Source organism: Phoca vitulina, unplaced genomic scaffold (assembly GCF_004348235.1).
Source record: "Phoca vitulina isolate PV1807 unplaced genomic scaffold, GSC_HSeal_1.0 scaffold27, whole genome shotgun sequence".
In the NCBI taxonomy this organism is placed as follows: domain Eukaryota; kingdom Metazoa; phylum Chordata; class Mammalia; order Carnivora; family Phocidae; genus Phoca; species Phoca vitulina.
In genome coordinates, this window is record NW_022589730.1 from 17637088 (window position 1) to 17660957 (window position 23870).

The 23870-nt window shown below is 43.6% G+C and overlaps 1 protein-coding gene across 1 annotated transcript in view; it reads left to right on the forward strand.

Moving 5' to 3' along the window:
- Window positions 1–23496, forward strand: part of FECH (ferrochelatase) — a 34065-nt gene extending 10569 nt beyond the window's left edge. Inside the window, exons 4-11 of the mRNA XM_032422739.1 lie at window positions 950–1098; window positions 7076–7210; window positions 10003–10109; window positions 13645–13743; window positions 16759–16866; window positions 17272–17436; window positions 21431–21490; window positions 21964–23496. Coding sequence (XP_032278630.1) covers window positions 950–1098; window positions 7076–7210; window positions 10003–10109; window positions 13645–13743; window positions 16759–16866; window positions 17272–17436; window positions 21431–21490; window positions 21964–22098 — 958 coding nt within the window. The 3' untranslated portion in view covers window positions 22099–23496. The remainder of the gene's footprint in view (window positions 1–949; window positions 1099–7075; window positions 7211–10002; window positions 10110–13644; window positions 13744–16758; window positions 16867–17271; window positions 17437–21430; window positions 21491–21963) is intronic.
- The last annotated feature ends 374 nt before the right edge of the window (window positions 23497–23870 follow it).

The window sequence follows — 23870 nt, forward strand, 5'->3', positions numbered from 1 at the left end:
AATAGGTTTTTGTAATGAAAAATTTATACATGCATATGATAAAAAATGCAAATAGCAGAAAAATGTTCACAGTAAAAAGCAAGTGTCCCTTTCCTTGGGACTCCAGCCTTCCAGTTACCCACCTGGGAGGTTACAGATGCAACCAGAAATAGAGAAATCTGTAATTGTACAGATGTCTTTCTGGTTACATTTAGAAATAGTTCGTGCATATGCAAGCGTATACATAACTTTATTTATAGATATATAGGTGTATATGCACATGTATATCCTCCCTGTTCTTTTCAACACAAATGTGAATGTACTTATGTACATTATTTAACACTTTGCTATTTTCTTTTTTTGAAATTTAACAATGTATCTTGGAGATTGTTCCGTAACAGATTATATAGATCTGGTTTTTTGTTTTTTGTTTTTTCCCCATGGCTGTATAGATGCATTGTCTGGTCATACCTTAATTTATTTAACCTGTGGCTCATGGTGGACATTTACGTTGTTTACGTATTACAGTGAACATTCATGTGGTTTGCGTACATCTTTGCTCACATATGCAAATGTATCTGTGATTAATATGCATTTTCTTAAAGTAAGAGGAATATATGCTTCCTAATGTCTTCCATATCCCACTTCCTACTAGGTGTAGGATCAGGAAGTGTTAAGATAGTAGCCAGCATGCACCTAGGGTCTGTGCCTGCGTGTTTGGTGTCCTGAATCTTCAGGCTGTGTTGCTAGAGTAACACGTGGGGCAGAGGTGGCTACTCCTCACAGAGTGTTTAGTTTTCTCTCTCTACTTGAGGCGAAAAGAGCTGGCTGTTTGTCATCAAAGCTTCTGTTTTTAAAGGCTTGATCTTCTTAGGCTCTTCTTACAATTTTGCTTATCTTTTCTATCGAGTAGTTTCTGAGGTTGCTAAGGTGGAATAAAATCCACTTACCTACCTGTTAAATGATTTAGTAAGCTGGCACCAATCATCGCCAAACGCCGAACCCCCAAAATTCAGGAGCAGTACCGCAGGATTGGAGGTGGGTCTCCCATCAAGATGTGGACCTCCAAGCAAGGAGAAGGCATGGTGAAGCTGCTGGATGAGTTGTCCCCACACACAGGTACAGCGCTTCTTAATCAGTATCTCACTAGGCTTGTTCTTGCAAGTTAGATATGAAGTCCCAAACACTAGTGGATGGCAGATGCGGTTCTCTGTATCTGCTGTCCTTGATCTGTGGGGGTTTCTGTATGATGCATGGTCCCTTAGCTCCGTTCTTAAGGCATTATCCTTTGTCCTTGGCTGTGTAGCCGTTATTCCTTATGTTACAGAGGAAAGAGCTAAAGATTTGAAACAATTGGTTCAAAAGGAAGTTTGAGGTGTGTGTTAAATTGAGCTAGATTATAAGGAAGAGGCCACATACCATGAATAAAAGATGCGTATCTCATTGCCCCCGGGAAGAAATCTTTGGGAAATGGATCAGGGCTGCTGTTAGTGCCTTTCCTTCTGTGCAGACAGCTAATTAGATGAACAGAGCAGAATTGGCTAGCTCTTGTGGCAACCGTGAGACTGTAAGCAACTTTCAGCAACCGTCCTCGGCTCTCAGCAATACCGGCTAGTGTGAGGCGCTAGAGGGTTGGTGTGGCAGGTAACCGTCCTCTGAGAACCTCTAATGCAGAAGGATAATGTGCGGAATGAAGCACTAACTGCATGAATGAATTGTAAGTGCCGTATTTAGCTGCATTCAAGACACATTCAAGATTGCAGGACACACCATTGTTCATACACACACACACACACACACACACACACACACACGAAACTCTGCCAGTTAATTTTAAGACGGTATCTGTTGCAGATGTGGACCAATATGAGAAATGTTAAACCAAGAAATGTGCATGTAAGGTGCATGAAATACATTAATTAACAGTGCATTTTGGGGCTCCAGAATGAGGACAGGAGTGTGACACAGTGGGGAGCCTCGAGGACAGCCACCCCTCCAGGCGGGACCAAAAGCATCTCACTCTGCTCTGAGAAAACACCATTGAGTGTCACCTCACGCTGCTCTTGGAAGCCACTGTTTCCCATCACATACAGGGACAGAGGCTCTAGCTCAGCTCAGCTCACTTGGAAAATTGTTCAGTCATGCTTCTGAACATCGGGTGTGCTTCCTGCCTTCGCTGGTGGCTCAAGGGCATTTCTTATACAATTCAGCCACTCGTACCGCAATGTATCTTGAAAACATTAGGTGAGGGAAACTTGGCTGTGCCCTACTCACACCTGCCTGATAGAGAACAAGCCCTCTAGTCATTAACAGTTTATCAGTATAAAAGGTCTAGTGTGAGTCAGATCTGCAGTTGCTGTGCTGTCTTCAGTGGAAAAAAAGAAGTGGCAAGATGCCATTTTTGTCTGTTGATGTGGTAGGATCCATCCAGTATCCCCGCAGAGCTATTAGCCTTGAGCAAGGAGTACAGATGGAGGGCATCCTTCCCACCTCCCCTCTCTCTCTGGTGAGGCTGCTGGGTTGTCCGGATCAGACGGACCAGCCATGGCCTCAGCCTCCTGGGTTGGCTTGGAAAGAGTCCCATGGAATGAACTAGATTTAAATCACTTACTATCAAACATCTGATTATTTTAATCTGTGGCCATCTAGTACAAAGGAAGTTACATCGTCTAGATTCTAGGATTATTCCCTGCTTTGGTAGGGACCAAAGAATAGTAATATCCACCTCATATTTTCATAGTCAGAATTGTAAGTGATTTTTTAAAAAAATCAGTTATTAAGCATTCCATCTTATAGAGGCATATGAGAAAGTAAAGTCTATTATTCTTCATTATAATTTGGGGATAAGTTTAGGGTATCCATGAAGTATCATCAGCTCAGTGGCTTGCCTGTCCAGTCACTAAATCACTACTAATGTGACGGGAAATCATCTTTCCTCCTTTCTCACTCCATTTACTTGCCCATTTGGTTGCTCACGTAGCTGCTCTTTCACGCATTATTTCCCACTTGCATCCATTCTTCCATCCAGCCAACCACCAGGTATTTGTAAGCACTGACCACACTCAGGTACAGTATAGTGATGAGGGATAAAGAAGTGACTAAGTCACACCCTTACCTTCATGGAGCTGAGTTACCTGGTCATTTTCATTGAGGCAGGGAGTAAATTGTCTTAGGGGCTACTTTTTTTTTTTTTTTTAAAGATTTTATTTATTTGACACAGAGAGAGAGAGATCACAAGCAGGCAGAGCGGCAGGCAGAGGGAGAGGGAGAAGCAGGCTCCCCACTGAGCAGGGAACCTGATGTGGGACTCGATCCCAGGACCCTGGGACTGTGACCTGAGCCGAAGGCAGATGCTTAACCGACTGAGCCACCCAGGTGCCCTTTTTTTTTTTTTAAGATTTTATTTATTTATTTGACAGAGAGAGACACAGCGAGAGAGGGAACACAAGCAGGGGGGGTGGGAGAGGAGAAGCAGGCTTCCCACTGAGCAGGGAGCCCAATGTGGGGCTCGATCCCAGGATCCTGGGATCATGACTGAGCCGAACTCAGAGGCTTAACGGCTGAGCCACCCAGGCGCCCCTTAGGGGCTACTTTTAGTTTCTCTGGATCTGGGAGGCTCGTCCAGATCCTGGTCCTGGGAGGGCTTTGGTACTGATGACCCTTTGACCTATCACTGCCCTCTGGCCCACACTTGGGACCCTCGGAGCAGGCAGGTTAAATCGTTGTTCTCTCCTACATGGTACATGACCACCTAACGGTTTTGGCAGACCTGCTCTGGGGGTATGGTAGAGATGCTTGATAAGGCCCAAGACTGTCCACTCGGTCATTCATCAGTGGCACCCTGAGTGCCCTGCACTGTTCGATACTGCTTTTCAAAGTAAAAAAACATGGTTTCTACTTACGAGAAGCTTCCAGTCCAGGGACACCCTGCGATTACAGCCTAATCTGCTTAAGGGGCAGAGAGAAAATCTTTTAAGATTTACTGGAGAGATGCTATACAAAATGGGTAGGAAGGCCAGTGATCACACAGAATGCAGATGGAGGAAAAATGAAATAGTCTCAAGGTTTGGAAACTGCTTTGGGGGAGCTTTGTGCTAAAGACCAGGATAATCAGGTGTGGCTCTGCCAGGAGCTCACCCAGATTAACTAGAAAGAGGTTCCTTGTCCTGCTACTTAATGCTTCGCAGAACGGACCCGAGCCAGCTGGGAAGACCCAGGCCCCTCACGCCCTTCGTGTGGCTTTTCCTTCCTGCTTTCTCTGTCCCTCCCTCCATTCCTCTCTTTCTCCTTCCTCTTCCCTTCTCATACGTTCACACAAAACCATAAAGTATACTTTTAAACTATGTCTATTTGTTTATTTCTATTGGGAAAAATTATCTTTAGGCAAAACAGTGTGATGATTATGAACAGATAGAAATGTTTCAAACTCTCATTTTTAGGGCAGTAGTTGTTGCTTAGTAGCTGTTACAGAAATTTCGGCTTGCACTGGCTTTCTGTAAAATTGACTATTAAGTCGTTCGGTCAGTTTAACGAGGGAATATAACTTGGAATTTTTTTCATAGGATTACACCACATTACAGGAATTGAGGGAATAGAGAAGGAAAATAGATGAGAAGTGTAATCACTTTTTGAAAGTTTAAATCTCAAATACATTTAAAAAATGATAGTTTGGTTATGTAGACTGTGACTGCTTCTCAGGAAGCTGTAAGTGCGTGCTGCTCCGTAGAATAAGTCAGTTGTTCTTTTCAGGATGCCTGATGGGGAGGAGCGTGGGCTCTCTTCAGATGGAGCTGGCTTCCCCAGTCCTGGTTGTAGGACTTCAGGCAGATGACTACCCCACTAAGCCTCATCTTGAAAATGGCGGTGATCACAGAACCCCATTCGTAGGATCACTGTGAATATTACATAAGATAATCACGAAAGGCATCAGCCTGGTGCATGGTACATGGTAAAAATTCAATAAATGTGAGCCTTTATTATTATTCATCGTTGGCCTAGGGCTCATGACGAGCTACAACTCAAAAAGCATTATGGTATCTATTTTACACCTTTCTCTCAAAGAGTCATATACAAGTCAGACATTTGAACTGTGGGCTGGAAATTAATGAAGTTTCACTGCTCAAAAATTCAACTCAGTCCTTTTTTTTTTCTTTTCCTGGTGACATGTCACCAAAGACTCTTGGCTGGGCCATGTGGCTCCAAGGGTAGACTAGGCCAGGCCGGCCAGTGGCCTTCGGGGAAACCTTTGCTTCCTCAGGCTGGGCCTAGTCAGGGAGAGCACATGGCCGTTCTCCTGCCGTACGTTTGTGCAGGCCATCTTTAATCCGACAGTTTAGCAAGTCTTATCTGTTCCTCCCAGAGTATTTTACCCTCCCTCACCACCCGGCCTTTATCTGCAGGGGCAGTCACTTCACCTCTCTTGTCTGCAAGATTTGAGGAACTCCCAGGCCCCAGGCATTTAGGCTCATCTTTTCCAAAGGTGGAAAGAGAATGCCAGAAGCTGGTTGGCTTGTAGCATTGGAGGATCTTACCGCAGCAATCTAGTAATAAGATTGTCTCAGGAGAATAGATTAGAAGGCAAATCCCACTTCAGCCTCAGCTTAGGTCCCCCAGAGCTCCTCAGGCAGGGACTTGGGAGCATGACAGTTGGCAGTTTGGGGTGAACCACGTTGTAATCTTCTCGGTCAGTCAGTCATTTGGACTTTGCTTACTGCATCGGGCATTCTGGTGTATTTTAACTGCAGTTCGTCATTTTACACAAGAGAACATAAAATTGGTGGCCTGGAGGGACAGACTGACGAAAATGATTCTCCGTATGCCCCTTCCTTCCTCTTTTTGTGGTCCCCAGCCAGAGACTACCAGAGCAGCCTGTCCTTCCCACACACATGCACGCCTCTCTCTCCTTCCCATGTCCGCTCCTGTCCTTGGGAACGTGTGCCCCTGCTTGCCCGTTCCCCGTGTCCCGTCACCGAGGCGTGGTTTACACAGACACACCAACAGTGAACACGTTACCTTTTCCTTCACTTCAGCCTAAACATTTCTTGTGGCTGTTTCATGTCCCGTACTTGGTGGCAGCCCCTGCTCACACTGGGACAGTAGCATCATCTTGGTTCTGTTACGACTTAACATTTATGTTGCGTATTCTCAGCGCCATCCCTGAGTGGGAGTTAGCTTTGTCCTGTGAAATGACAGGAGACTTTCAGTTTTATGATTTTCTAAATGCCTAAGAAATTGTGTGGTGGTGGGTGCTTTTAAGATCCAGGACAAGAAGGCGGAGAAGGACAAAGGAGGGATAGGAGAAGGGGTTTGTGAGGAATGCGTGGGGAAGGAAGGCATGGGTACACACCGACTTGGGCTGTTATTTCAAATCCGAATCAGTGCCTCCAATTTAAGCTTTGTTGTTGGGTTTCTTTCATCTATTAAATGAGGAGAATCATTACAATCGTTTGTTATCCCTGAATGGTTGTTGAGTACCCCAGAGCTTACCCAGGTGACCTGGGGTCTGAGGGAGCAGGAGGGAACCCAGGTGGTGGAAGCAGGCTGTGGGGCCTGGAGGGGGCACCGGCTTGGGAGGGGTGAGACCCACATTCAATTTCAGCTCCACCGTCTGCTAGGTGTGACTTTGGGCAGGTTCATTAACCTTGGAGAGTTTCAGTTTCTTTATCTGAAAAATGAGGTTTAAATGAAAGAAAAAATACGAGCAAAGTGGCCACCACGGTATCTGGTACATCAGAGGAGGTTACATTTCAAGAGTAAGTGCTAGTTCTTTCCTTCCTTCCTTTGAGTCTCTCTTATCTCAGTCAAGAGCAGAGAATAAAGAAAAGACATTTGAGTTTTAAAAACCACTGTGCTCGGTAAAGGTGTGTGTGTTGGGGGTGGGAGGAGGTTGATCCCAGAAAATAGTGGTGAAAAGTCCAGGCACTAGCGAAGACTGGATAAGATCCGAGGAATATTCTAAACTTAGCCTAAACATTATCAGCCTCACAGGAAATTAGGTTAACTGTTCTTTGTTCTGGGCTTTGCATGATGTTTGGTGACTCCGAGGAATCTATATAAAGATTAATACTTTCTCCTTTCCACACATGCTTCCTAATAGCCCCTCACAAATACTATATTGGATTCCGGTACGTCCATCCTTTAACAGAAGAAGCAATTGAAGAGATGGAGAGAGACGGGGTAGAGAGGGCTATTGCCTTCACGCAGTACCCCCAGTACAGCTGCTCCACGACAGGTAAGGCTTCCCCTGGACGGTGGGAGGGCGGGGATGCCGGGCCCTGGCCGCCCTCGCCGGGGCACCTGAGCGCGGAAGCGAAGGATAAATCATTTTCCATTTGAATGGCAAATCCAGCCTGTCTGCTTCTTTAAACACGAGAGTGCAGGTCTGTCCATTTGAAATCTCACGGTTCATCTGTCCCTTGAGTCATAGGCCAATCGGCTGAGAATTACAAACGGTGGGTGGAAGGCGGTTGCCCCTCGTGCTCAGTGCTTTAATGCAGTTGTGTAACAGCTCAGTGATGAACGTTAAGCCACTTTTTATGTTTGCATACTAAACCCCATTTTTATGGCAACCCTCATATTCTCAGTAACGTAGCAAAGGTGATCGCAGTTTCCATTTTGAAAGCAGAGGTGCCTAGGTAGTACGAGAAATACTGGTATGTTTTGTGCTACACTTTATTTATGGGTTGGTTTACTGGGTAAACCAAAGCCCAGCTTGAGGTTCGCTTTGTAAACTTCTCTCAGTGTTCTAGATTTGGGAAAATATTACTGCGTGTTGTTTCCTATATATTTAACTGGAGCAGGAGAATAATCAGTTTTGCCCTTCTCTGTAGCACTGGTAATAGGTAAAGCTTCTACTCACACATACATTTGTTTGCATTCTATTTCAAGGATTGGGCTCAGCACGTTTTGACTCCCAAATTGCTTTTGGATGTTAGTGCATATTGTTTCTATAATTATAAAGAGAAACAAAAGGCTGTCAGAGGACATGTTCCAAGCCTGTTGTGTGCCTCAAATGTTTGTTCAGAGCCCCTGTGAAAATGCCTGAGTTCTCAGACACCCTCAAGAGTTTGAGTTTTGACTTCTTTTGGAAATGTACCTCTACAACTCACAATGCCTGCTAATGTGTTATTGGAGAAGGAATCAGATTTTATAAATTTCTAAGCATACCTTTGCCTTGCTTTAAAAAATATACCTCAAATGTAGGTGTGCCTGGGTGGCTCAGTCCGTTGAGCGTCCGACTCTTGATTTCAGCTCAGGTCATGATCTCAGGGTCGTGGGATCAAGCCCCGAGTCAGGCTCCACGCTCAGTGCAGAGTCTGCCTGTCCCTCTCCCTCTGCTCTTCCCCCTGCTTGTGCGCTCTCTCTCTCGCTCTCTTTCAAAGAAATAAATAAAATCTTAAAAAATATATATATACCCCAACTGCAGATGTCTGCTCTCAAAATTAGACAAGTTAAGAAGATGGTTATTTGTGTGACAGAGGATTGCCTGGGTTTCGTTTCACAGCTGACTCTACCAGTGGGCCTCACGTGTCGGCGTCTGTGGGGCTGTTCCCTGGTCCATCTCACGTGAAAGGGCAGGTGATCTGCACTCAGAGATTCAAAAGCCTTTGGAAAGCACTTCCATTCTGTGAGGCCGCGAGAGTGTTGTTTACCTGTTGTATCATTTAGACACTCGTTGGAGCAGAGAGGTATATCCTGTGTACCAATCACATGCAGTTGTTTTAGTTCTATTTTCCCCTTCATTACTACTTTGGGTAGTTGATCAAATGTTTCTGAGTGACCCAGAAGAGCTAATGTGGCTTCCAGAAGTCCTTTTGTGGCTTCAAAAATCCTAAAGACGATATTCGCCTGTGCAGTGTGGCTTGCGGTATGAATATGCTGCTGACTCTGATTTCTGGAGAGATTGTTTTCGAACCTGCAGTGGACTCAGTTTGGATTTATCTGACTCATTGTTTTCCGGAATGGAACTCCTTTATCTTTTTGAAAATTAAGTTTTAGGCTAAATGTACATTTGATTTAACTATGGGCTGTATCCCGGCTCGTATTTTAATCTGGAGACCTATCAGATTAACAGTCCTCATTGTTACAGAAACCAGTGCGTTGCTGTTGGGAAGCAGGGAAATGTTTTGGAACATTTGCCCTATGTTAAGATTGAGAAAGAGGCTCCGTGTTAGGATTAGTTGCACACGCCAGCTCCCCTCGGCCAGGAAGAAGTTCCATTGGGTTGGCACCATCTGTCTTCCTTCAGTCGTTGAATTTTCGTGATTTTGACCTCTTGGTTAAAAATACAAGTTCTGTTAGGTTACTCGTAAGGATTTGCTATCCATTTAACTTATTCTGGGGAATGATGACAATCTTGTAGAAGCAGGTAATAATAGAGAACGCTCATGCAAATCTAAATAAGCTAGTCTTCTTATCAACAAGTCATTTAAAAAGATAGCTATAAAGCTTTTATTGTAAGGTAGAAAATATGCATCTCATAATAATAAATAAAAATATGCCAAGTGCTCAGGATACAGAATTGCATATGTGCTAAAATTACAACTTTGTGAAACAAAACAGCTGTACAGGAAAATAATAGGAAAGAACTCGGCTAGAGTAACACGATCGCTGTATTAGCTGGATCATGGCCAGTTTCTTTCTTCCTTTCTTCCCCATCCCCTTCATTTCCTGCTGGGGTTGATTACCTTCGTAATGGGGGAAAAAATTAACATGCTTTCAGTTGTTAGACTTGGTTCCTGCAAATAGCGGCGGCTTATATTTCATAAATCCTCTACCATTGTCTTTCTCACTAGAAATGGCCTCACTCGTCTTTGAAAGGCCATTGCAATTGATTGCTTTTTAGTGATCTTCATTTGCAGGTTAGTTAAATCTATCTGCATTTTAGAGCGTTGAAATGATTGTAATTAGACCAATTCAGTATAGAAACGGTTACCTATTTCGAACTTACTGCCTTTACTAGTCTGTTTTTCATTTTCACTATCATCAACACGCGTCTACTAAGTGGTCCCCTGTATTTTTCAGGCAGCAGCTTAAATGCCATTTACAGATACTATAACCAAGTGGGAAAGAAGCCTGGGATGAAGTGGAGCACCATTGACAGGTGGCCCACACACCCCCTCCTCATTCAGGTAAGCCAGCCACTGCCCACAGCCCCCGTCGGCCCAGCTGCTGGGGTGGGTCAGGTTCTTGTCCCTGACTAGTTTGTGGCGTCCTTCTGAGCCTTCCCATTCTCTTGCTTAAATTGTGTGCTGGGATTTAAAAAAAAAAAGGTATTAGAGACTCGACTTGTTATGACAAGAGAAAATAAATGTAATAATTAAAGGTTAGAGTCTTTCTTTGGATTAACACTGTTAGTTACAAACTAGAGCAGAATTATGTTTTGAGTTTCGTGTTTCCCAATAACCAGGACATGAAAGATTATACAGAGTGTTTCCATTAATTTACATTTATATATTGAGTGCCCGACAGATCCTGTATTTTCTAAATCCTTTAAAATGACAAAAGGCTGGGACGCCTGGGTGGCTCAGTCGGTTGAGCGGCTGCCTTCAGCTCAGGTCATGATCCCAGGGTCCCGGGATCGAGTCCCACATCGGGCTACTTGCTCGGCGGGGAGCCTTCTTGTCCCTCTGCCTGCCTCTCCCCCTGTTTGTGTTCTGTCTCTCTCTCTGACAAATAAATAAATAAAATCTTTAAAAAATAAATAAATAAAATGACAATAGGTTTTAAAATTTTTCAAGGTACTGAATCTACTTGTTCTGACATGAAACTAGATTTAACATTTCAGTTGAGAAAGTCATATTAGAAGAAATTTCAGATTTCTCCCATGCCATTGTATTTATAATATTTCTATGAACAGATGCTTGGTTTTTGGAGAATCAGTTAAAACTATAAATCAAAAGCCAATAGCTTTGAATTGGTGTTGCCATATACTTTTTTGCCATTTGTACATGAGAGGAGTATTGGTAATTGCCCTAAAATGTACAAATATAGTTTTGTTCTGTCAGAGGAGGTTTCTGCCTTTGAGTTAGTTTAGGTAGGGGACGTATGGAGTGATTTAGGTTTCATCCAGTTTATGTTTCACTCCGTGGACATTCTCTGCCAAAATACCCATTTAACATCTTTTTAAAAAGCCTGGAGTCACTTAAAATCTAACACCACTAGGTGGGGCTAGACATCGGTAGAAGCAGGCCCGCCCTTCCCCGGAGCAGGCCCTGTTCCTCAGGCACAGCGGTGATGTCAAGGGTTAACACTTAGGTGGAGAAACGGTTTTAAGTAAAAATGAAAAGGAGGTGCCTTCCCTTAGGGATAGGTGTAGTTCCACTCCGAGAGCCCCCCACCCCTTCGCTGTACTGCTGGGTCCAGTTAGCGCCACGAAAGACCCAATGTGCCCCTACTGGTTTGCTCTGGGCGGCCTGTGACTGGGAGCGAGGGGTTTCAGGTCAGCACTGACATGTGGTAGCAGAGAACGGAGGGGTCTGCACAGCATCTGCCTGCCCTGATCCACTGAGTAATTAGATTTGCATTAAAATTCAGCCCTTTGAAAAGGGGGGAAGCAGAAAGATGGAAAGGTCTCTTAACTGAGGAAGTCTCCGTTCACAAAATGAAAGGGAATTTTAGAGGCATTTATCTGCCCTTCTCGATGGTGTGATTGAAGGCTCAGAGCCGCCTCGCTCTTTCATTCCGCAGAGATTGCACATCGAGGATGCCGCAGACGAACTGGAGGTGATCTAAGTCGCCTTTTCCTTGCCCGCGGCTCCTCGGTGTGGACGACGGCTTAGCGTCTGTTGCAGGCCGGAACAAATTGTGTTTCTGCTCGCTCTTTTGTGAGAGGAGAAAAGGAAAAATACTAAAATTTTTTAGAAACAAAAGTTTATAGACCGGTTTTATTCTTCATATCGTGGAGCTGACACGAGGAGATTGGATATCTAGCAGAAATTAAAAAAAAAAACAAGTCAAACCCTAATTGGAAACTAAAAATACAGTTTAACACTGAAGAGAACGTCTCACTCTACATTTCTACTTGTTACAGGTAGTAATTACTGGAAATTGTCATTTCCCTACTGTCATCCCTAATATTGCTGTGTCACGAGCTGCCGGTAATTGGAGTAAACGTAGGCTCAGGCTCCTTGTAAGCTTCACAGTGGGTCTCCTTACCCAGGCTGCTGTGGGTCCAAACACGGCCCTTCCTGAGCATCCTTCTTTCCAAGCACTGCGAAGACCGCCAGAAAATACTGGTTTTGTTCATATCTAACAAAGATTTAGATATAACCACATTTGCTCTGTAGATAAATTCTAAATTTTGAAAAGGAAAGTCTCTAGGCACCATCTTGTACCTTAGTGCATTTATTCACCAAATTTTGAGGGTTTGGAAAGATTAGTAATATCTCCGTGTTGATTAGGGAATTATTTGCTCCTCTTGTAGTATCAACCACTGATATACCAAAATACCAAATAGCAAATGTACGTGGTTCTGGTAAATCATCCTTTATGATTTTTCAAAAACCTTTCTATTTGGAAATAAGTTTAAACATGCAGAAAAGTTACAAGACTGAGAATAGTAGAGGAACTCAACTCTTTGCCTAGATTCACATATTATTAGCATTTATTCCACTCTATCATTTGCACACTCGTGTGTGTGTGTGTGTGTACATTTTTCTTCTGAACCTTCTGAGAGTAACTTATATCTATAAAACCACCCTTGACACCTAAATAGCAGGGATCTTCTCCTCCATAACCATGATACAGTATTCAACTTCAGTAAATTTAACATCAATACTTAAATTCATCTCATCTACATTCATATTCCAATTCTGTCAGCTGACCCATTAATGTCCTTTGTAGCATTTGCTTTCTGAGTTAAGTGACGAAGAATGATTAAAGTGGAAGATGAAAGAAAGCCTCTTCACATCGGGTATTTCAGCACCTATTGATGTAGATCGGAAAGAGCCAACTAGACGGAGGGAATTAACTGGTCTGGTGGACAGAGCTTTGGAGGCGGAGGCGGGGCCTGCCTGGCAGCCCAGGTCCCGCAGATGTGACTGAATGGCCCCCATGTCGGCCGCCTCTTCCCCCTCTGTGAATTTAATGAGAGTTGTATAACCTCTCATTTGTTGTTATGAAGGTTGTTGCAAAGACTGACTCAGGGAGGATACTGGGCTCAGAAGGAGAAGGTCGTAAAAATAGAATAGTATTTTCTTATTCCTCTACTATTTGTGTCTAATGTATTTTAATGTGATAGGCCTGAAAGCCAAACTGAGGAAGATTTAGAAAGAGCCTGTAAGCTGTTTTCCTGCTAACCGAGCAAATGAGAGGTCTTAAAACAACTTCTCCTTCCCATCTGTGTCTTCTCTCCATCTGGAAGTGTGCCCTGTTCCTCCCGAGGGGAAGCAGATCCAGAGCGTTCATTTTCAGTGAGCCATTAGCGAGCTTTAGAAGTTTCCCATCAAATTCCCTAGGCCCCTGAAACCGTTATGAGCCATTTTCATGATGAACCAAAGCGAGAGGAGACTGTACTGTTTGCAATTTTTTAAAAAGAGAGTTCCAGTTTTTGAGGGTTGCCAGGAGATTTTTGTCCTAGCTCTCATTTTAAACATACTTTCTTTTCCTTCTGTTTCTTTTCTTCCCACCCCTCCTTCTCATCCTCTTTTCTTGCTGTTCCCGCAGTGCTTTGCAGACCACATAGTGAAAGAACTGGACCATTTTCCACTTGAGAAGAGAAGTGAGGTGGTCATTCTGTTTTCTGCTCACTCACTGCCGATGTCTGTAAGTAAGAGCGTTTCGTTGGATGACCTAGTAGTAGAGGATTTCTGAATGTGCAAATGGGACCCATCTTCTAGAACATCCTGAGCCTGGTGCAAGGATGAGTTCTAACGTCTCAGACTTACCTAGGTGCTCATTTAACTAGACTCATTTCTTGAAACCTAGTAATAATTAATTCAAATTACAATATTGTGAATAAATATTGTCTTAATAAACCCCTTTGAAATAACTGGAAGGTGTATTCATGAATAGGAGTTTTCAGTACATGGGGCAGGTAAAGGAAGGCTGCTTTTGTCTGCCCCATTGAAGGAGCTCACCTAATCTTTCGGTCAGTGTCCAGCGCTGAGGGCCTCCAGTCACACTGAGCTATCTCCCATCCCGTTCTTTTGTCAAGACTAGATAGAGGCTGTTTGAATTGATGACAGTTTTTGATCTGCTAGGACTAGAGCCCACATTTTAGCAAGTGAATATGGAGTGTATCAGGTTGTGATCTGGTTGCTCCTGAGTTTCTCACATTACACTTGGTGTTCGCTAAAATACCACGTCCGTACCCTAGTTCTTTGCACATTTGCAAACGAGAATGATCGAGCTAGTGTGCTGGTACAGAGATGTGCATGGAATGAGCCGTCGGTTTCATCAGCTCAGAACTATCATTGTGCCCCCAAACAGTGCTTTCGAAGCCAGAGAGGCGGAGAATTGTCTTTGGAGGTGTCATTAAGGGTTTAACTCCAGAGTTAATGGAGTTAACCTGAGTGTCTGGGGCCACTTTTCTAATCGGTCTTTACTGCCACCTGGTGGTCACTGGGCTCGAGCCCTTAAAGCTTTTCCACTCCTCCATCTCCACCCAGCAGGTGCCGGTTCAGCTGTAGGTGACTTGGGAGAGGAATTTCTCTCCCTGGAAGCCTGCCTATTTTATTTTAACAAGTTCATATTCTCTCTTCTGGTATCATGCAAATCCTCTTCACATGTCTATCCCGCTGCTCTGCCCGCATCCATTTCATAACCGTGCTAGGTGTGATGAGGCCATGTCTGAAGGGGAAGCTTTTGAACCGGGAGAGGAGGAGGCACCTTTTCCATGTGAACAGTTCCGGGTGCTGCTTGCCCTTCCCTTCACCATCCGCCGCACTGCCCTTTCTTTCCCTCAGGGACCGAGCATCCTGCTGCCAGCTTTCTTTGTCGCCCAGGGTCCTGTGTGGGACTGAGGAGGGCCATGAGGTCATGAGGATGAGGAAGGGGTAGGGAAGACGAGGGCTAGTCAAGGGAGAAGACTGTTCTAGCAGGCTTTTCTTTTCCCCTGCACTTGCTGCTAATGGCTTTTTCCTCCTTAGTGACTTTTTAAAGACTTATTATTCGGAAGTAATTGTAGACTTTAGACAAAGTTGCAAAAATAGTACAGAGGGTTCATATGCATACATACATACATACATACACATACATATACATCCTTCCCGTAACTTCTCCTCTTGCTGACCTCTCCATAACCATAGCACAGTGACCCAAACCAGGAAGCTAACAGCGGTGCAATGCTAGGAGCCAAAGGCCGGGCTCGATCGGATTTCACCACTTCGTCCACAGTTGTCCTTTTTTGTTCAGGGATCCGGTCCAACATCCCATGTCACGTTTCGTTGTCCCGTCTTCTCAGTTATGCCCCAGTCTGTGACAGCCCTCATGCTTTCCCTGTCTTTCATGACCTTGATATTTTTGAAGAATGATTTAGTGGAATATCGGTTGTTTGGTAGCACGCTCTTGCACTTGGATCCGTCAGGTATTTTCCCATGATTCGATTGCGGCTCTGCAATACTGGGAAGAACACTCCAGAGTGATCTGTCCTTCTCAGTGCATGGTACATGATGACAAACGTCCTACCACTGGTGACGTGATCCCTGGCCATTTGTCTAAGGTGGTATCTGCTGGATTGTACATGTAAAGTTACCGTTTTTCTCCTTGTGATTTTAAAATATCTTAGGTGAGATACTTTGAGACCATGAAAATGTTGTCTTGTTCCTCGACTTTTGCCCACCGATTTTAGCATCCTTCAGGAGATCTTGCCTATAGCAATTATTTCTGTGTTGTTCTAATGGCAACTTCTGTTTCCCTCATTCATTCTATATTTAGGTTTCTAGTGGTCTTTTAGTCGTATCATAAAATGGTTTATCAGTATTTTATTTCAACAATATTTATTGAGCACTGTTCTATCCACTATATTCTAAGCACTGTTCCCTCCACTGTCGTAGGATACGGGAATGAACAAAATAGACAGAAGTCTTTGCCCCCAGAGAGGGGGGGTGGGGGACAAATAATAACCATAGTACAGAAGAAAATAGTACAGTATGTTAGGAGATAATAAATGGTATGGGGAGCAATCATGCTGTGTAAGGGGTTAGGGAGATTGTACACAGCTAAACGTTAAAGCAGTAAAAATAAAATTCCCGTTGAACATTCTTAAGAGTATTATCACGCTGTTGTGTCAGGACCGGTCACCAGACGTTCGAGGTGCAGTGCTCGCCTTGCAGTCCATTGCTGTGGGGGACGTGGGGAGAGGAAAGGGATTAGAAGGCACAGGTGGTATTCTCGAGGAGTCTGGAGTCTGAACCCACGTGCTGCCTCTCCCCTCTCTTACTCCACTAGCACTTGCCCTTGTGTTGAGTGGGCCCCATGGATTCAGTAGGTCCGTACGCCATCCATACAGCACTCTCAATTCCTCCTTCCCTATTTCAGATGGGGGAACGGAGAGATCCATCCTCCCTCGTTGGACGTTGTCAGTCTCTCGTGAATAACATGGATGTAGAATCTGACATATTCCTAGGTACTTAGAGATGCGTGAGTGCGGTGTCCTTTGGCCCACGAGGAAATGGATCCAAGGAAGTTTGGCAGTTGAGCTCAGATTATACCATCATTAGTGCAGAAGACAGAAGGGGAGACTCCGGTCCCCAGCTCACACCACCTCACTGCACAGCCTGAGGCTCTTAGAACCGTTCACAGTGTTGGCGACTGAACACCCATGTGTCTCTGCTGCAGGTGGTCAACAGAGGGGACCCGTATCCTCAGGAGGTGGGTGCCACTGTGCAGAGAGTCATGGATAAGCTGGCTTACTCCAATCCCTACCGACTGGTTTGGCAGTCTAAGGTAGGTGGTTTCCACATGCTTGCGGGCAGTCAGCAATTCTGAGGACGTCTATTTTAGGACTTACTTATAAAATGATTAGGTTTGGCTCTTTCATATACACAGAATGTTCTATAACCTGGTGGCTCACCATGAGCAGAAGGAACTCTGCAAGCAGGTGAAATGGAGGGGAAATCAAGTGACTAGTTGAATTTCATTGATTTAATGTATTATTTTTAGTTGTAATGACAGAAATTGTGATTTATTTATATTATGCCAACTTCAAGAAGGATTCAAGCTTAGTATAGAAATATCAAAACCCACTAACGCAGATGTAAAGCGTGGCCCTCGCTCTTCCTGGGAGTGGTGTTGTGTGTGTGTGTCCGGGGCAGTGGGCCGTGGTGTGCCTTCCATCCTCCTTTCTCACAGGTTGGTCCGATGCCCTGGCTGGGCCCTCAAACAGATGAGACTATCAAAGGGCTTTGTGAGAGGGGGAGGAAGAACATTCTTTTGGTTCCAATAGCGTTTACCAGCGATCACATTGAAACGCTGTATGAACTGGACATCGAGTACTCTCAAGTCCTAGCTAACGAGGTAAGTGTGATTATTAATCCCATTCACAAATTGTGATTTGTTTTCAAAGGAAACTTTCTCTGCAACGATATAATTGTATCCTTCAAAAATACTGTTCAGTGGTTAGCAGAGGGGTGGTGGGTGGGGGACGAGTGAAGTAGGTGGAGGAGTTCAGAGTACAACCTGTCTTGATGAGCACTAACATGCAGAACTGTTGAATCACTGTATTGTTTATCTGAAACTAATAGAACTCGGTGCCTTAACTTTACTGGGATGTTTGTTACATTGTTCGCTGCGTCTGTGGGCAGGTACCCTGGCCTCCTGATTCTGAATCATACCTAACCTGAGTTCGTCTGAACACTTCAGGGTAACCCACAGCAGCCGTGGGAAAGCACTTCTGTGCCTTTGTGAGACCAGGTTCACAGGCGCCGCTACGAGCAGCGTCGTTTTGTCTAGTTGGAGTTACTGTACTGCCTGGAAGTGGTAAAAGGACATTTTCTTAAGAAAAATTGTTCTTCTCACCAATTGGGAGGAAAAGAATTGTATTGTGCTGTCATTCCTTTTCTTGGCCTGATGGTGCCCTTGACTTGGGGCTTTTACACTGGTTCTTGGTGGATTTTGAGGCATAGAAGAGCATTGTCATTTAGAAGACCGTGGAATGAACACCGAAGCAGTGTGCGTTATAATTCCCTTGACCTCTTTCACACACTCACTTAATTAGCTGTTTGCGGCGGTGTTGTGATCAATCTGATTATTGAAGTAACAAATACCACCCGTAGTGTCTTGTGATGTAAGATGGATGTGAATTATCATTCACAGTGGAGAAAAACTTACTGTTCACCCATCTCACGCCTTCAGAGGGCCGGCCTGAAACCTGAATCCAATTTATAACATTGTTTCTGTGGGAATTGTGGAAGCTCCGGGACCCACAAAACCCTTCCTCCTCTCATCTTCTGCCAGAACTGCTGATCCTGGTCCTCCCCAGGCGTGATTGATGGAGGCCTGGCCTCAAAGGATACTTCACCCTCTCTGGGACTGGGTGGCAGGTGCAGGGCAGGGTGAGAGTGGGTTGGGGACAGCTTTAGCCAGCACCCAGCCCCACAGGTTTTTGTTTATGCATGCTGGTCATCAATCAAATGTTGAGGAAGTTAGAGGGTGCGTAAATTACTTGTCAATAGTTCTGAGGACAGAATTTATGGCGAAGCTGTAATTGGCTAAAGTGAGGTTGCAGGGTTGTCTGTGGATTTCATGTAATGGTGCCTTCCATATCCCACCCTGACCTTGGCTAACTGTGAGCTTACTAAAAAGACTTACGTGCAAATATAGTTCATTCCAGTGTGTTTAGAAAATAAGTTTTTGTTTGTATTGAACAATAATTCACATTCATTAATATCACCAAACCGAGGTTATTCCTCAGTAATCAACTGGATTATTAGTGACTAATAAATTAGCCCATAGAGAGAATAAAGAAAACCATCCAGCTACAGTTGATTTCATTGTTTTGATGGAAGAATATACTGTGTTTAAAATGACTTTAAAAAGTAGTTTGAATTTTTTCCTAAGATGAAATTATTGCTTTTCGATAATACAAATAATAAAGAGCTCAGACAATTCAGAGAAGTATCACATAGAGAGTAGAGCTCATTCAGAATCGTACCCCTGAGAGGGGCGGCGCCTGGGTGGCCCAGTCGGTTGGGTGTCTGGCTCTTGATTTTGGCTCGGGTCCTGATCTCAGGGTTGTGAGATCGAGCCTCGAGTCTGGCTCTGCGCCGAGCGTGGAGCCTGCTTAGGATTCTCCCTCTCCCCCTCTGCCATTTTCCTCTCTGTCTCTTTAAAAAAAAAAAAAAAAGAATCTTACCCCAAGAGATAAGTTAATATTTTGATAAAAATTAGTCCCCTTTTTTCTCTAAATGTATGTGTACTTTAAGAAAAATTGTATGCTCCTACATGTTTATGAATAAAATACCATTTTTGCATGGTATTTTATACATATATTTATACAAAACAGTAACCTTTTTTTCCCCCTTAGAAATATATTATGGACCTAAATCAATAAATGTAATTAGATCTATATAATTATTTTGTTTATTTATTTAAGATTTTATTTATTTGACAGAGAGAGACACAGCGAGAGAGGGAACACAAGCAGGGGGAGTGGGAGAGGGAGAAGCAGACTCCCCGCCCAGCAGGGAGCCCAATGCAGGGCTCGATCCCAGGACCCTGGGACCATGACCTGAGCCGAAGGCAGACACTTAATGACTGAGCCACCCAGGCGCCCCTTTATAATTATTTTAAATGAATCCTTGATCAGTATATATTTAAGATGTTTCCAACATTTTACTTTCCTAAACTGCTCTGTAATAAGCATCATTTTCTTTTCCATTTTCCAATTAATTTCTTTCTTTTTTTTTTTTAAAGGTTTTATTTATTTATTTGCCAGAGAGAGAGGGAGAGAGAGAGGGAGAGTACAAGCAGGGGGAGTGGCAGGCAGAGGGAGAAGCAGGCTCCTTGCTAAGCAAGGAGCCCGATGTGGGATTCGATCCCAGGACCCTGAGATCATGACTTGAGCCGAAGGCAGATGCTTAACCATCTGAGCCACCCAGGTGCCCTCCAATTAATTTCTTAGGAAAAATTCCTACAAATGGAATTTAAGTGTTGGTAGATGTTTTACTCAATTGCCCTACAGAGGTATATCCTTGGACTCTCCCATCCATAGTCTTCAAGAACACTGCCGGCATTGGTTGTCTTGCTGTCACTGACTTCTACATGGAGTCTTAGATACAGTCTCTACAGTCTCTTTTTTTCCTTTTTTTTTTAAGATTTATTTATTTATTTAACAGAGAGCGTTTGCGAGCATGCTTGCGTTCATGTGAGGGGGGGAGGGGCAGCGGGAGAGGGAGAGAGAGAATCTCAAGCAAACTCTCTGCTGAGCGTGGAGCCTGATACGGGGCTCGATCTCACGACCCTGAGATCATGACCTGAGCCAAAATCAAGAGTCGGACGCTTAACCAACTAAGTCACCCAAACACCGTGAATACCGTTCCTTTTTAGGTTGAGAACTGTGTGTTTGCTGAATCTCACCGTTTTTCCCATGCTGATTAAAGTTAACTTAAAAGATAAAGCAACCGAAAGCCATTGGCATTTTGGAAAGGGAAAGAGAAGATCTTGACTACCTGAGTGAACAATAATTAGATGTTTCTTAATTATTTGGGGGATAATCAACTGGGTATTTTGGGGGAGGGAAGCAAGGATAGTAAAACAGTCCTCAGGTTTTATTTTGGGTTTTTCTATGTAAGGATATATTTAAAAACCCCACTCTGCATTGGATCCAATCTAGGTTCAATATACATTAAATTAATCTACCTCTTTTGGCAGTTGGAATCAAAACAGGCATAAAGAGTTATTTAATTAAAGCAACATTCTGCTTAGGTAGAGTCTGTAAAAGTGTGCATGAGAAAGGTAGAATAAAAAAAGAATAGGGGGCGCCTGGGTGGCTGAGTCGTTAAGCATCTGCCTTCGGCTCAGGTCATGGTCCCAGGGTCCTGGGATCGAGCCCCGCATCGGGCTCCCTGCTTGGCGGGAAGCCTGCTTCTCCCTCTCCCACCCCTGCTGCTTGTGTTCCTTCTCTCTCTGTGTCTCTCTCTGTCAAATAAATAAATAAAATCTTAAAAAAAAAAAAAAGAATAATAAGCAGATTTGAGTTACTTGAGAAGTCTGTCAAATACAGCCTCAAAAACGGTTTGGAAACTAAACACCTATGGGGAAGGTAATAGGGTGGGGGAAGGAATAGAAATTGAGAGCAGTTTTATGATAACAGAGGTGAAAATCTACATCTGTGTCTGGGCCTGGGACTGTTTGCATTTCTGAGCCATCTGGGAACACTTTGGAAGTCAGACTTTAAGTTGTGTATGTATCTAAGTTCGTTTATTTATTTATTTTTGTAGCGGTTTCTTTAAAAAAAAAACGGAAAATAAAACGTGTATGTGTTTTTCCTTCTTTTTCTCATTTGATTCAGTGTGGAGTTGAAAACATCAGAAGAGCAGAGTCTCTTAATGGAAATCCATTGTTCTCCAAGGTATCTGTAGTGTTACAACCATTTTAGTAGAACATATCGGAGAGAAATCCTCTGAGAAACTCTTACAGAATATTGGTTTTCTCACATATTAGAACATTTTGAGTTCCAATTAATTACAAAAATAAAATCGAATTCCTTATACTCTTGCTCCTTCTTCCTTTAGATAGCCCCAATTTTCTTATTTCTACCCACCTATAACTGTGTCTAATTTAAGACCTGCCTTCCAGAGGCAGGGTTTAGCAGGTGGGGTAAGAGGATGTCCTCTAAAATCTCTATTTTAACTTTTCTCTAAGCCGAGGATCCTTAGGAAATGAAGATATCAGAGAACCCAGTTCAAAGCAGTCCTAATTCAGACGAAAAAAGCAACCCTCAGCCATAGTGATTATCGGAGCAGATGGGAGGGGGAGATGCACTGGGAGAGAGCAGACGTTTTGCTTCTGAGGAATCTCTGCTTCTTGTCGCCCGTCTTCCAGGCCCTGGCCGACCTCGTGTTGTCACACCTCCAGTCAAACGAGCTGTGCTCCAAGCAGCTGACTCTGAGTTGTCCGCTCTGTGTAAATCCTGTCTGCAGGGAGACCAAATCCTTCTTCATCAGCCAGCAGCTGTGATCCCCGCCGGAGGACCCCATGGGATTAGGCAAATGCCCAACCCCCAGATGCCCCTGTTGTGGAGGAGATGTATTTAGAGGTCAAGGAAGAAAGTTTCATTGGTATCTGTACAGCCTTTGGGCAAAAAGTGTGTGATTTCTTGAGGAACAGACTCTGAAATCCTCATTGGGGTTTTCTATTTTTATATACCAATACAGTAAGCATTTATATTCCCCCTTTGTGGGTAAAGTTACCAGTTTGGAATGTCCACTGGGCTATTTAAAAAATGAGTTTTAAAAATTTATCTTAATAGATGCACACATATTTTAAATATAGATTTTGGTTTTATTGCCCAAAAACCCTGCAAGGATATCGAGAGTCCCCTCTGTGGGCTGTCAGTGTGAATGAGCTCTGTTTACAGTCTTGTGCGTGTAGTTAGTTGTCCTTGTTTTTTAAGGGAACTATGTTGAGTAAAGGAAATATAATTTGAAAAGGAGCTCTCACCTGGCCTTTCCCTAAGCCCACGGGGCATGGGATGCCGCTGAGGCGGTGTGCTGGCCCCCAGCGGCTGCTTTGGCCTGTGATGGCTCCATTATGGTCACTTTGGTACTTCTGTGTGAACCTCACTTTCTTCACCCTAAAACCAAATCAAGTACAGATTCCAAAAGTGCTTTGCGATTCCCCAGGCACACAAGGCTAATAAACATGCAGAAATCCAGCATTTGTCGTCCATGCCTTGGTGAGGATCTGTGGTGCCACAGGAAAGGGGGCTCCCGCTGCTTCCTGTCTCCAAGGCCGGTGAGGCCGGAAGTGCTGACGATGGACTTCATCTGTAAGGCTCGTCCCGGGACCTGGGGAACCTTTCCGTGGAGCATCTTCTTTATTTTGGTTGAATGTCTTCTTTCTGCCTCTTTGTTTGAAGCATTATTTTATAAGTCAACTATGTTTTGTAATCTGGAATTCTTTCTTAACTTACAATTTTTATTATAAAAATTATATAACCCTCCTATTGGAAATTTGAAAAATAGAGAAAAGAGAAATAACAACTCTAACATAACAGCTACTAATCATGTTATTATATCTCATGCCATTCCTTTCCTGTGGATATTTTTAACGCCATTGTAACCTTGAATTTGTGAGTGAAAAGTTGTTCTAAAAATGTAGAAATAATGTAAGATCAGAATCCGATCTCCTATACGTGGATTTAAATGGATTAAAAAAAATCTCTGATGGATCCGTAATGAATTTGTAATGATTACCTTCTCTTTCCTCCAAGCTCTAAAACTTTGTTCTTCAAAAGAGCATGTCTTTGATGTTTTTGAAGCCAGTTTATAAACTGGAAGTATTAGAGGAGTCATAGATCTTCTATATTCGGGATTTACTATATTAATAAATATTATCACATCATTAAGGTTTTAACCACTTGATTCATGCTCTCTGTGAAATCAAAACTAATGCAGGTTAGTTAATAATCAAAATTATTATAGGAGGAATTTACTTTGGAATACAATAAAAGAAATGTGCTGTTCATTTTAGTTAATAATTTTCCCACACTGATAACAGCTCTGAAATTTGAGTAACAGGTGCATTTTTTTTCCAAATTGGTTTTCCTGTTAGTAGATTGTGTTTCCAGAGAAGGATACAAGGCATGGATAGTTGGCTATTTCCATCAGCTTTGGGGGGATTAGCTTCAAGGTAGTCGGGGTGACCGTCCCACAGTGAAGTGAATGCTCGGGGTTAGTGGGATGGCCCGGGAAGGCAGGATAGGCCTGCAGCCTTTCTCCCTACGGCAC